Source organism: Corella eumyota, chromosome 6 (genome assembly GCF_963082875.1).
Source record: "Corella eumyota chromosome 6, kaCorEumy4.1, whole genome shotgun sequence".
Taxonomy (NCBI): domain Eukaryota; kingdom Metazoa; phylum Chordata; class Ascidiacea; order Phlebobranchia; family Corellidae; genus Corella; species Corella eumyota.
The window spans coordinates 276,134-288,030 of NC_137495.1; the positions used below are offsets into that span (position 1 = coordinate 276,134).

Here is an 11,897-nt window from a genome sequence, read left to right on the forward strand (position 1 = left end):
ACATTTTCTGCCATTTTTAAATCACATTTTCTGCCATTTTTAAATCACATTTTCTGCCATTTTTAAATCCCACTTTCTGCAATTTTATGACCACATAAAACTTAATCCTAGGTGCCTAAATACCAACCAAAATAAACCTGCACCCAATAACAAATATTACCAAGTTTTATTTAACTTTATACAAATGCAAATCTTCCTGATCTAAAAGTTCGGGTTCGAATCCCACTTCTTCCACCCAGGCTGGGATCACACAGGAAAGCTGGGATATAAAAAAGGAAATTATTATATGGAAAAAATTTATATTTAAACCTTTTTTTGGGCCAAAATTTATGTATTTATCTATTTTTGATATGGAAAGGTTTTTTTTGACCTTAACATAGAGTAACATCAGTTACTCCGACCCAGTCTCGAGTTGCCTGTGGCAGTGCCCAATAATTATGCTGCTGATTTTATATCTTTTATAGCACCTTACTCAAGGGTGCTACAGCATGAGAGAAGTAGAAATTCCACACAAGACCTTGTGTTGTAAAGTGTTCACTCCACTACACCATGTCGTTGGGTCCACAATATTAACCCCAACAAACAAAGAACTTACCCCAACTATATCCAAAGATTCCTCGAGACTGGGACATGTGATTAAAAGTTTATTTTCCCCCCGATAAGTTTTGATTATAAATCTCCACATTGTAGCAAGTTTGTTATGCTCAGTGAAGAATTCGAATACGTTGTTCATCATTAAAACATCAGCTGTAGAAGATTAAAATTTAAAAATTTACATTAAGCCTAATTGACAAATTAAATTAAATAACGTATTGAAATTGTTGTGGCTTTGTAGAGAGGTGGTTTAAAAAGTTAATTTGCAATAAATTGAATAACCACAAGAAAATTTTTGCCAATAAAAACTTTTAAGATAAACTAAATTTACAATAACACCACTTCCTCTAATCACATCCTTTAACTAGTGAGATTATTTAGTCTTTAGTACCACAGATTTATTTGCAAATAAAAATTTTATAAAAAAATTCTAACATTTCTTACCAGATTTAAGTAAATCGGGACAATCCAAAACATCAGAATTAACAATTTTAATTTTATCTCCCATCTCATATTTGTTAACTACTTTCTCTTGTAATTCACATAACTCTTGGTTGATTTCTATTCCTGTTATCTTCTTACAACTTGAATATAAGTTTGCCTAAATGAATAGTTTATTTGTTTATAAAAGTAGGGTTTGAATGCATTTATAACCAAGTGTCGAGTTGCCTTTAGCAGTTTAAGATATTATAGTTTATAATTGCCCAGTAATTATGCTGCTGATTAAGTGCTGGCTAAGCAGGAGTTCACACCGTTTATGGCACCTTACTCAAGGGCGCTACAGCAGCAGTGAGAATCAAACACAGAAACTCATGTAGTGAAGCAATATGTCCTAATCACAACATTTCTCTGCCAATACTAATCGGTTAAACCTAAACAAACATTTAAACAAAATATGTTTCATTTAAAATATAAAATAAGACATTAAACTCACAGCGTACAGTACAGCTCCCAATCTTGACCCAACATCAATAAAAGTTTTGTTCGATAGATCCGGCAAAACTTGTTTAAAAATTGTTTTTAAGGAAGAAATTGAAGATGAATGAGAAATAAAAGCTGAAAAAAATTAAAAATTTAAATATTATCCAAAACTAAACTTATGTTGTAATATATTATTTATTTGCTGTATTTATCCTTAAAATGGAAAGGTCAACTTCGCAACCCAAATATAGAGTAACATTTGTTACCCTGACCCAGTTCGAGTTGACTTTAAAGTGATCTGGGGAAGTTGTAACTATCGTCATTGGGACCTGTAGTAAAGCCAAGTAATATAACCACTACACAGCACCAAAACAATCAATTTTGAAAAAAAATAATTATATATATAATAAATTTAAAAGTTTTTTTCAATAATAAAATCCTTACTTACTGTAAGGTTTGGTTGCCTTTGAACCACATTTGCAACAATAATTTCTGCTGAACTTGTTGTTATCAACAAGATCGTCCAAATATTCGTCGTCGTACAGAAAACTATCGACATGCAACGTCACTTCTTCATCACAATCTGAGTTCTAAAATAAAGAAAGTCAATTTCAAGAAATTTCAAAGAAAATTCCTAATAAACTTTTATGTTTTAAAATATATGAATTTAATATTATTGACAATTTTTTAGTTTAACAAACTGAAGACAAAGAAAATGTTTTTAAAATTTTTTTTTTTTTAGAGTAAGAAAAGTCAAGATCTAGGGTTTTTCCACTGCTTTCATGCTTTACCTTTGCTATAAGGTGCTATAAACAAATTAAATCGTGACATTTTAAAACCAACAAGCAGCTAAATTATCGAGAAATTACAATCTATAATATTCCATACCAGCAAATACAACTCGAGACTTGGCCAGGATAACTAGTGTTACTCTATTTTTTCCCACATCGAGGATAAAGCTTAGTTAACAAATACACATTAAGACACAACCTAGCAATGTTAAAGTAGGTTGACTAAACAAGGAAACATTAACAACAAAAGCGTTACTAGCCTTTCCAGCTATGGGAACAAATGTCCTTTCACTTGGCAACACTGCTTCAAACGGAACAAGTTCACGAATTTCTGAAGCAATATTCTCCATTATGACGTCATTATTCTCCTTGAACTTAAAACGATCTGAATCTTGGATCCAATTTATAAACTGTGAAAGTTCTGACGACTTTACTTGGGTTGTTAGTTCAATAAATTTGGTTTTTGCTTCGTTTAAATCCATTGTTTTTTGGGTAAAAAAACAGACTGACAGAACGCAAATTGTTTTGCAGACGATTAAAGTGACGTCACTGGGTTGGCTTGTCTATAGAAGCTTTTTCAACTACCAGAGTGTGATCTCATAATAAGAGAAACTTCATACCTTTATTTGTAACATGTTTAGCAGATTGTGACATCATAACAAAAAAGGTAATCTCCCTTAAATTTCTACTATAAACAACACGTGTTGTCGCGAAACAGGGTTGTCAAATTAAAATGGAAACATTGTTTATCCTCAAACTTTAAACTGTTTACGTTTGTCCTCGATGTAGAAACTCAACCTTAAGCCTTAACATCAGATTTAAAAAGCACATTTAATTTAACTTTTACAAATACTTAAAAACAAACAAAATGGTGACAAAAACAAGAAATAAAGTTAATAATACTCTGCATAGTTTTAACTTAAAAGTTTTACCTAAAATGAAAGCAGCAATAAATAAAATTCAACTAATTCTTTGCACAGTCGTTGAAATACTTTAAAAAACAAACAAAAACTGAAAGAAACCTAAACAACGAAAAGTTTAAGGAAAATACGACAAAGAATTTTACATTAAAAAGTTCAAGTTACTAATGTTATTAAAAGTTATTAAGTACAAAAAAATCAAAAAGAGTCAAAATTGAAGCCATAAAGTTGCAAATATTTTTAATTTTCTATTAGAATCTTCCATTTTATTTAAACTGGAATTGTGAAATAACTGGAAGATGATCCGAAGAATGGACGTGGTTTGGAATCCCGTTTACTTCATTAATTTCCCCCGCCAATATTTTCGACAACTGTCCCTTAATCTCTAAACTAGAACCCCCTCTTCTCAGGTTGTGTTTACTTCTATATGGTGGAGGGGTATAGAATATAAAATCAACTGTCACTCCTTTATTTTGCATCGTTGTCGTTTCAAATGCTTTGTGATCGTGGCCACTCGAGTGCAGCAAACCCAAATGGTGACTTAAATTATAATCTTGACCATTAGTTTGTCCTCTTTCTAAAAAATTAACTTAATTATTATAAGTCCAACCGAGAGTAATTTAAAATGAATAAAAACAAGTTTTTTACACACCTTGTACAAAAGTGCTGTCGCTATTCATCTCCAAACAGTCTGGGATCAACTTGGGTTCCATAACGGTTCCAGGTCCCCCGTTTTCATCCCCTCCTTGCCCCGAGATTTCTCTAATGCCCATGTCTTATGGAGATAATAAAAAAAAATTAGGCAAAAATTACAAAAATAAAATAGGCTATATATTTTTAACCTTTTTCCAACTTTTTTGTGAATTAATTTAGAACTGAATAGAAATTAATTAATTAAAATTAATTAATTTAAGAGGCTATAAAATTTATTAAATTTTTAATTAATATTTGCAATAATTTTTATAACTTAAAAAAATTCAAGTTAAAGTTATTTTCCACCCACCTTTATAACAAAGTCTTCCCTTGGTGATGAACTTGTACAAAGGTGACCTTGGGGTGCTGTTGAAATCCCCACACACCACTAGAGGGGGCTTTGACCCTGTCCTTGAGGTGTGAAAGTTCATGACCTTGTTTATCTCGGCAAACAAGATCGCAAGTTGAATCAATTTGATGTCACCTAGTGTTTGTAAAATAAAAACAAAGTAAAATAATTGAAATAGGTAATCTTTAGAAAAACAATATCTTTACCATCTCCATAGAAACTATTGTCCAGGCAGAAAACTAATTAGCAGCTTAATTATCAGGCAATTATAATTTATAATATCCCAAACAGCCAAAGTTAATTCAAGACTGGGCTAAAGTAACTGATGTTACTCTATGTTTAGGTCATGAGGTCGACCTTCCACATCTTTAACGATTAAATAATAAAAAAAAAGCTTTTAACTATCGTCACAAAACCTAAAGTTTGTTCAAACCAAGTTTGAGGAAAAGTGCAAAAGTCTTACCCCTCTTAGGATTGTAGAGTAAGTGAGTGTTTCCAACACAAATATGCTTCCCATTCTTCATCCTTAACATTGAAATTAATCCAACATTATGGCAACGTGTCAGTTTGTGGGCTGATCTGGTAAAATATAAAATGAAAATTATTCAAATACGCTTTATCTTAACCCAATTAGCAGTTTAATTTTAGGCAATTATAATCTATAATATCAAAAATGAAAAGTCAACTCAAGGCTAGGCTGGGCCACAATAGATACTTTATGTTAAAACTGTGAAGTAACCCATCTACATCAAAAATAAAAGGGCTTCTTCCTACATCAGAATAAAAAATATTTTACCAAAGAAAACAAGAAATAAAAGTTGGTATTTACTTACCTATAATACTCCACAGGTTTAGAGATGAGAAGTTTGAACTTGTCCACCTTCCAAGCAGTGAGAACTCCATCAGGTTTTGAACTCTCGTAACCACTCCTTTTCTTGTAAGCGAACTGGTAACCCCTGGATTCCAACCATGGAGCAATATGTTTACTAAAGTGGGTGTTCTCAACCTCCTGGAGGCAAACAATCTAAGTAGAAGAAAGTTAATTAATATAACAAAAAGTTTAACTTTTTTTATTAAATTTTGTTTTCAAGTGAATTATTTTGGTTTAAAGCCAGCATTTAATGTGGTTTAACTTAACTGGATTTTACTACCACAACTAATTCCATTTTAACTGTGTTGGGACAATAATAGTAGAAGATTTAGTTAATTTTGTGTAATTTAAGCAAGCAGGGTGGAAGAATAAGTTAATTTTTAAAGTTATAGCAAGTAAGGTTATAGTATCATAAATACTAAAGAGTGCAGACTTGTTATTCACCAAGGTAAAATAATCAAACAATAAACTTACATCAGTGTTATATCCCTCCATCTCCCTCCTCAAGTTGTTCCATCTAAACTCCCATCCCAGCACATCTTGGTTACAATCCTTGTACAAGAACATGTTGTTTTCCAACAATCTCTACAATAAAATTTAGATAAAAAAAACAGTTTGTAACCCAGAAAAATTGCATTTTAAACAATTGGGTGTTTACCATTAAATGTAATATGGCCTTAACATAAAGTTGGCCGAATTATTTACCCTTGTACCACAGCCTGATTTTTGTTTATTTAAAGTATATATATATATTATATCATAAATTTTTAAATAAAAATAAATTTAAAATATACACACATATATTTGTACACTACTCTTTAATATAAAGAGATAGTACAGTGTTAAAGGATTGTACGGTTTAAATAAAATGTTAATACAATTTAAAAGTAGTAAAAAATTAAAATAATAATAAATTGGGAGAAAAAATACAAAATCCATTTTAGTTTAACACATTAGATTTAAATAAAAAATCAAAACAATATTACCACCTGTGACAACATGTTGTATGACATAATATTGAAATCATTGTCACCAGATAATGGAACCTTTGATAACCTCAATTTATTTCCAAATTTATCTGTCGTCAACCAATCACGTGCCAGTTGTTCTTCACCTCTGTGACATCATAATTGACATTATTTGTTTACACATTTAAAGGAAGTGATGTCAAATACAAAATATAAATAAATTATAATCAAAACAATCAATAATTATTAATTAATGTTAATTAAAATAAACCTTTTATGCTTGATTCTTAAATTCTTTTTTGTTGATAATTCTAAACACAAAATAATTAATTAAATTCTTACAAAAAATATTTACAAAAACAGTTGAACCTTTTTCAGCAACTTCTGGATCAATAAAATTAAATAAGTTTACAAATCAATATCTTAAGTCATTTCTACATCCTACTTTAAGTAAATTAATCAATAAAAACATTTAGAACTTAAAAAAAATACATATACAACAGCATTAACTTTTTAACATTTTTCCATCAAAACTTTAAAGCTAATGAATAGAGCTCACCATGGCAGGATTGTGACTGATTTGTGATCGGAATATGAAGAATTGGTTGCGAAGTAGATGGAGTGTCATAACCCTTGTCCCTTGTATGAATATACTCATCTTGGTTATGAGCCCTGCTTCTTAGATTTCTAAACAAGACTTGTGGCTTTTTCCGATACATGAAATCAGCAGAGCGTGAATATTTACGTTTTATATTATTAGTCAAATCGTTATTATTGTTATAATTAGAAGTTGAATAACTTCTCGTTGCTGAATACGAATTTTGTCTTTGATATTGGTTCAAATATCTCGGCTGATTTTCATTCAAATTTCTATAGCTTTGATAACTCTCATGCTGTTGCCTTGAGTTAAAGTTTTGTCCTCGATTCGATGATTGATTTATTTGCTGCTTGGCTGCTTTGACCCAGTGTCCAGGCACAAACTTGTTAGGGTTAGGCGTTGTCATTTTAAACAAGCCTAAAAGACTGGCGTACATCGACTACTTTAATACAACTTTTAGATTCATTTGTTCGGTTGCTTGAATGTTTTTAGAGTTAAACAGTTTTCACAGATAAGTTTTTGAAGTTTCACAGATAAATACAAATTAACACTTATTTTGGTATCTAGAATATAAAAGTTTTTTTCTTAAAATCTTGAAAATTAATAAAACATACAAGCTGAAAATAAAAAGTCACTACAATTTTGAAATCTTGTGTCTGTATGTAGAAGCCTTTAAAAAAAATTAAGAGTTGTTACTAAATACTTTAAGGTTGGGTAAAGTTTATAATTAAACCTTAGTTTACCCTCTATAGCTGTGCTTTTAGCAGCGGACAACAACTAATCACTTATATAAAACATAGTTACGTGTTTACCGAACAGCTACATCTTTCTGAATACTAAAGGTTTACATACATAACCCCTCTGCCTGTTTATCACTTGTCAGCAATCAGCTGTTTTGTGAGATTTTAAACGATTTAACATTTGAGAAATCTAAAATTAAACTTGTAACTGAAATACGACTTTTCAAAGTGTAGGAACTTTTAATTCTTTATCCTCACTCACAATAAATTATAAAATATTGGAGACTTTCGTCAAAATATAATAAATTTAATAATAAAAAGGTAAAATATGTGACTACTAAACCTTGCTTGCCCTGACCATATAAATTTACTCAATCTACTACTTTTGCTTGCCCTAAATCTAAGTAATTAAAGGTGATTGTTTTCAATTGTCCAGTAGAACTTAGAGTTTGTAGTTAATGTTAAACATTAGAGTTTATTATTTACAACAATTATATTAAATACACTTTTAAAAAATTTATTCAAAATACACTTGCTAAAAAAACAAACGTCCCTGTAAAAGAAGTAAAAATTATGCTAAAAATGTGGTGTTAGATTTCTGAAGTTATTTTCTTGCTTGTTTTTTTCTTCTTTGATGCATTTTTTAATTCACTTTCAGTCCATTCTCTCCGCTTTTTACTAAAAAGAATAAGTTAAAAAAAGTTATAAAAATACTGCTTTTATGCTGCAGTAAAGCGAGTTAATAAATAAACTACTGGTGAGCTGAGCCAAATATTAAAAAGCAGCTTAATTATTGAGAAATTAAAGTCTATAATATCCCAAACTTTCAAAGGTAACTAGAGACTGGGTCAGGGTAACAAATGTTACTCTATGTTTAAGTTGTGAAGTCAACCTTTCCACATTAAGGATAATGATACACCAAAAGCAAATTAGAAACTACAACAATAAAGTTAACAGAGATAACAAATAAAAACCTGTTTAATCGAGGTTCCTTGTAAGAAACAACAACCCCCCTGCGAGACCTTCTACCAACTATCTCATTTCTAATAATAACAAATATATTGTGTTACATAAGCGTAGGAAAACATGGCAAAATATATCAGCAAACAAGAAATAAAATTTATCATTTAAAAACTGATGGGTGAATAACTTCTGATAAAGGTTGTAAATATTTATACTTACTCTCCGCTTAGGTCTGAAGTAGATTGTCTCTTCGGTGAATCCTGGTTAACTTCGTTTTGTTTCATTCGTTTCGTTGATCTGTTTAATTTAAACAAATATAAATCAGATAAGCAACATGTTAAACAATATATTAAAAATAATTCAAAAAAATAAATACTTATAAAGGAGCCTAATTGACAATATTTTTATATATATTATCAATTTATAACCAATTAGATTAAAAAAATGCTGTTCGTGGTAAAAGACCAAATAATATAAGCTAATATTTGTTAAGACAATAATACAACTACTGCTTAAACAGGGTAATTATGCAGCCATTTGAGTAAACCGTCTATTAATACTAACCATAAAAAATGTAATAGAATTTAAAGTTGCAGAAAAAAAAGTTTAAAGTAGAACTTACTCGTTTGAAATATCCGACATCGCCCTCTTTTTAACCTCATCCTTCTTCCCCGTGATACTAGAGATTGAAACCCGAGTATTGGAATCAAAAATAAAACTATCAGCATTCGAAGTATTATAGATTTCAGCCCCAGTTCGTTTAACATATTCTTTCATCCCCTTTTCCCCCCTTTTCTTTGATTTTGTAGCAGTTTTTGTGACCTTAGTCGAAGTATTAGTTAAAACTAACACATCATCGTTTTCTTTATTGTTTTTAACCATTGTTGCATCACAATTCAGTTCTTTGTTTATTGATTGTCTTGTTCGCCTTCTGTACACTTGTGGACTCGGTTCTTTATTTTCATCCAGAATAACAATCTCGTTTTCAGTGTTTTTATTCGCAATCGCCCCCCTTGATTTTCTCTCATTTACTTTGTGTTGTTTTATAACATTTTCAGCTTCATCATTGGAAACTAGATTTAAAATATCAGGGATTCTAAGTTCTCTTGCTGAAGATCTTCTTGATTTCCGCTTCTTCTTATTAACAACATCCTGATCCTTTATGACATCATATTCTTCTGGAAGAGATTGTTGATTTGATATGACATCATCAGGTTGCTCTATTATGACATCATTATCATTTAACGTTACATTGCATTGATCAACAATGCTGCCATCTTTGTTGTTTATTGTGACATCAAGTGTCTCCATTGTGACATCACCATTACGAGTTATTGTGACATCACCATTATGAGTTACTGTGACATCATTTGGTTCCATTGTGACATCATTATTAGAAACAACAGTTTCGTCCCCAAAATCTAACTGAAAAGCTTCAGGATCGAACGGAGTTTCGTTGAGAAACGGGTTTTGTTGATCGCTTAGTTGATCAACATCAGTTTGTTGATCTGGTTGTTGATCAACATCAACTTGTTGATCTGGTTGTTGATCAACATCAATTTGTTGATCTGGTTGTTGATCAACATTAATTTGTTGATCTGGTTGTTGATCAACCCGCGGGCTTCTACTTGGTGTATCATTCAGGGGAGATCCCCCTTCTTCAAGTAGGCACAGATTTGGTTTCCACTGAACAACAAATTTAAAGAAGATTTTATTTCAGGTTTTATTGAACAACAATAAGAAGGCCTATGGATATAATAGGTTTATTGAAAACTAGAATACACACAATTGGAAATAAAACAAACTTAAAAATGTTAATAACCTTTTTGATGAATTGGCGTTGATTCATTTTAACTCTTTGAGGAAGTTTTCTGTAAAATCAAATTAAATTTTTAGTTGTCCAACTGTTCAATAATGTATACAGCCAATGACATGAACTACTGACATTATATCGAAATTCATGTGCCCCCTCAAAAAAGTTAATAAGACATTATCTGATACTATGCTTATGCCCAAATCCCCATACAGAAAATGCTTTTAAAAATAAATTTTAAAATTTTGTTGAAGAAGATGTATATATATATATTCATTAAAAATGTAACAAAAACTAGATTTACATAGTGGCCAAAAGTACTAGAGTTTCTAAATTTTATCTAAACTTACAGTTTACTTGGAGTTAATGTTGCTGTTTCACCACTTTTGTTTTCTCTATTTCCAACAAAATTCATCGTCATATTTGCAATATTTTTCAGAAAATCTTCGTATTCTTTGAATTTATTTTCACAGCTTTTCAGTTCATCCTCCAAGTTTTTAATTAAAATTACTTTGGAGTTTAGTTTGATCATTAACGACATTTCTGAAGCCTGGTAAAATAAAATGTTTTACAAAACTTAACCGACATAGCTTTATGCACAACCTTCACTATTTATTTACAGTTTGCGTATAAATAAAACTAATAGCGACATTTCTTGTATAATTTTTTTTAAAAAGGCCAACTTTACAGTCTAAACATAGAGTGACATTTGTTACCCTGACCCAGTCTCGAGCTAACCTCAAAAGTTTGGAATTTTATGGATAATAATTCCCCGATAATTAATTTGCTGATTAAGTGCTGGCTTAACAGAAGTTCGTACCATTTATAGCGCCTTACTCAAGGGCACTACTGCACGAGAGCAGTGGGAATCAAACTTACAGCCTTATGTAACATAGCAAGTGTTTTGACCGCTATGCCACCAGCTGACTACGCTGTCCAAAATAAACAGGAACATAAAGCAAAAAACAAAATGCATCAGAAAAATTAATTTATTAGTTACCTCCTTCTTTCTTAGTGCTTGGTCATATTGTGTGTTCAAGTTATTAGATGCAGTTAAGGATTTGATCAATTGTTTGTTTTTTTTTGAAATTGCACAAGATTGACGCAGTAAAAACGAATCATTGCCTGCAACATAAAAATAAAAAAAACTTAAATAATTAAAAAAAATTCTAACTAGCTAAATTCACACCCAGACCCGATTTTTTTAAATACAAACTGACAATCATAAAGCTATATAAAAATTATTCAATGATTATATATATTTAAGTACATAAACGATATTGTAAAAATCAGACAAATTAGTGATAATATATGTTGCATAAATAACAAGAATCTTACAATTCGGTTTCTTTTTTTTTCGTTTAAGTTCCGAGTCAGAATCTTTTCTTAACGATTTATTTTTCTTAACAATTTCTAGTAAACGGTTGTTACTTGAACTTTCACTCATTTTGTGAATAAATTACAACGAAGTTCCCTAATTTCCAGTGCTTTAAAAACTTAACCAATATATCTAAACCAGCTTTAAGATTTTTTTTAATGATAATAAAAAAATGACGAAGTCAATATTTTTGTTTTCCTAAATTAGCGCGCTTTTATTTTCCAGCGTGTTGCCAAATTAAAAAATCAAATTTAATATATCGCTTTATCCTCGATGTCAGAATTAATTATTTTGAATT

The 11,897-nt window shown here is 30.4% G+C and overlaps 3 protein-coding genes across 4 annotated transcripts; all 3 read right to left on the bottom strand.

Annotated features, from left to right (window-relative positions):
- Nucleotides 1-166: 166 nt before the first annotated feature.
- Nucleotides 167-2,977, bottom strand: LOC145755252 (uncharacterized). The gene is made up of 6 exons (XM_082571476.1): nt 2,567-2,977; nt 1,964-2,105; nt 1,529-1,650; nt 1,039-1,195; nt 596-747; nt 167-259 (listed from the first exon to the last, which is right to left on the bottom strand). The coding sequence occupies exons 1-6, from the start codon at nt 2,786-2,788 to the stop codon at nt 167-169; spliced, it is 888 nt and encodes a 295-aa protein (XP_082427602.1). The 5' UTR covers nt 2,789-2,977.
- A 208-nt stretch (nt 2,978-3,185) lies between these two features.
- On the bottom strand, nt 3,186-7,258 carry LOC145754962 (RNA 2',3'-cyclic phosphatase ANGEL2-like). 2 transcript variants are annotated; one of them, XM_082571140.1, is made up of 9 exons: nt 6,667-7,258; nt 6,379-6,418; nt 6,129-6,255; nt 5,614-5,724; nt 5,102-5,292; nt 4,732-4,847; nt 4,230-4,403; nt 3,879-4,001; nt 3,186-3,803 (listed from the first exon to the last, which is right to left on the bottom strand). In XM_082571140.1, the coding sequence occupies exons 1-9, from the start codon at nt 7,139-7,141 to the stop codon at nt 3,493-3,495; spliced, it is 1,668 nt and encodes a 555-aa protein (XP_082427266.1). In that variant the 5' UTR covers nt 7,142-7,258; the 3' UTR covers nt 3,186-3,492. The 2 variants fall into 2 exon arrangements, with proteins under 2 accessions (XP_082427266.1, XP_082427267.1); XM_082571141.1 differs by having other exon boundaries at nt 3,623-3,799.
- A 740-nt stretch (nt 7,259-7,998) lies between these two features.
- Nucleotides 7,999-11,712, bottom strand: LOC145754961 (uncharacterized). Its single transcript, XM_082571139.1, has 8 exons — nt 11,560-11,712; nt 11,222-11,346; nt 10,572-10,771; nt 10,231-10,279; nt 9,031-10,094; nt 8,628-8,705; nt 8,420-8,488; nt 7,999-8,123 (listed from the first exon to the last, which is right to left on the bottom strand). The coding sequence occupies exons 1-8, from the start codon at nt 11,666-11,668 to the stop codon at nt 8,036-8,038; spliced, it is 1,782 nt and encodes a 593-aa protein (XP_082427265.1). The 5' UTR covers nt 11,669-11,712; the 3' UTR covers nt 7,999-8,035.
- Between the last annotated feature and the right edge of the window lie 185 nt (nt 11,713-11,897).

Excerpts from the sequence above, each read along its gene's own strand:
- LOC145755252 (XM_082571476.1), bottom strand. The coding sequence starts at position 2,788 with ATGGATTTAAACGAAGCAAAAACCAAATTTATTGAACTAACAACCCAA. Across the intron at positions 2,106-2,566 it reads TTGTTCCCATAGCTGGAAAG|AACTCAGATTGTGATGAAGA; the intron begins GCTAGTAACGCT and ends TCTTTATTTTAG. Across the intron at positions 1,196-1,528 it reads TGGGAGCTGTACTGTACGCT|GCAAACTTATATTCAAGTTG; the intron begins GTGAGTTTAATG and ends CTATTCATTTAG.
- LOC145754962 (XM_082571140.1), bottom strand. The coding sequence starts at position 7,141 with ATGTACGCCAGTCTTTTAGGCTTGTTTAAAATGACAACGCCTAACCCT. Across the intron at positions 4,404-4,731 it reads ACTCTACAATCCTAAGAGGG|GTGACATCAAATTGATTCAA; the intron begins GTAAGACTTTTG and ends TACAAACACTAG. Across the intron at positions 4,002-4,229 it reads GGGAAGACTTTGTTATAAAG|ACATGGGCATTAGAGAAATC; the intron begins GTGGGTGGAAAA and ends TATCTCCATAAG.
- LOC145754961 (XM_082571139.1), bottom strand. The coding sequence starts at position 11,668 with ATGAGTGAAAGTTCAAGTAACAACCGTTTACTAGAAATTGTTAAGAAA. Across the intron at positions 10,280-10,571 it reads ACATTAACTCCAAGTAAACT|AAAACTTCCTCAAAGAGTTA; the intron begins GTAAGTTTAGAT and ends TTGATTTTACAG. Across the intron at positions 8,706-9,030 it reads ATGTCGGATATTTCAAACGA|ATCAACGAAACGAATGAAAC; the intron begins GTAAGTTCTACT and ends TAAATTAAACAG.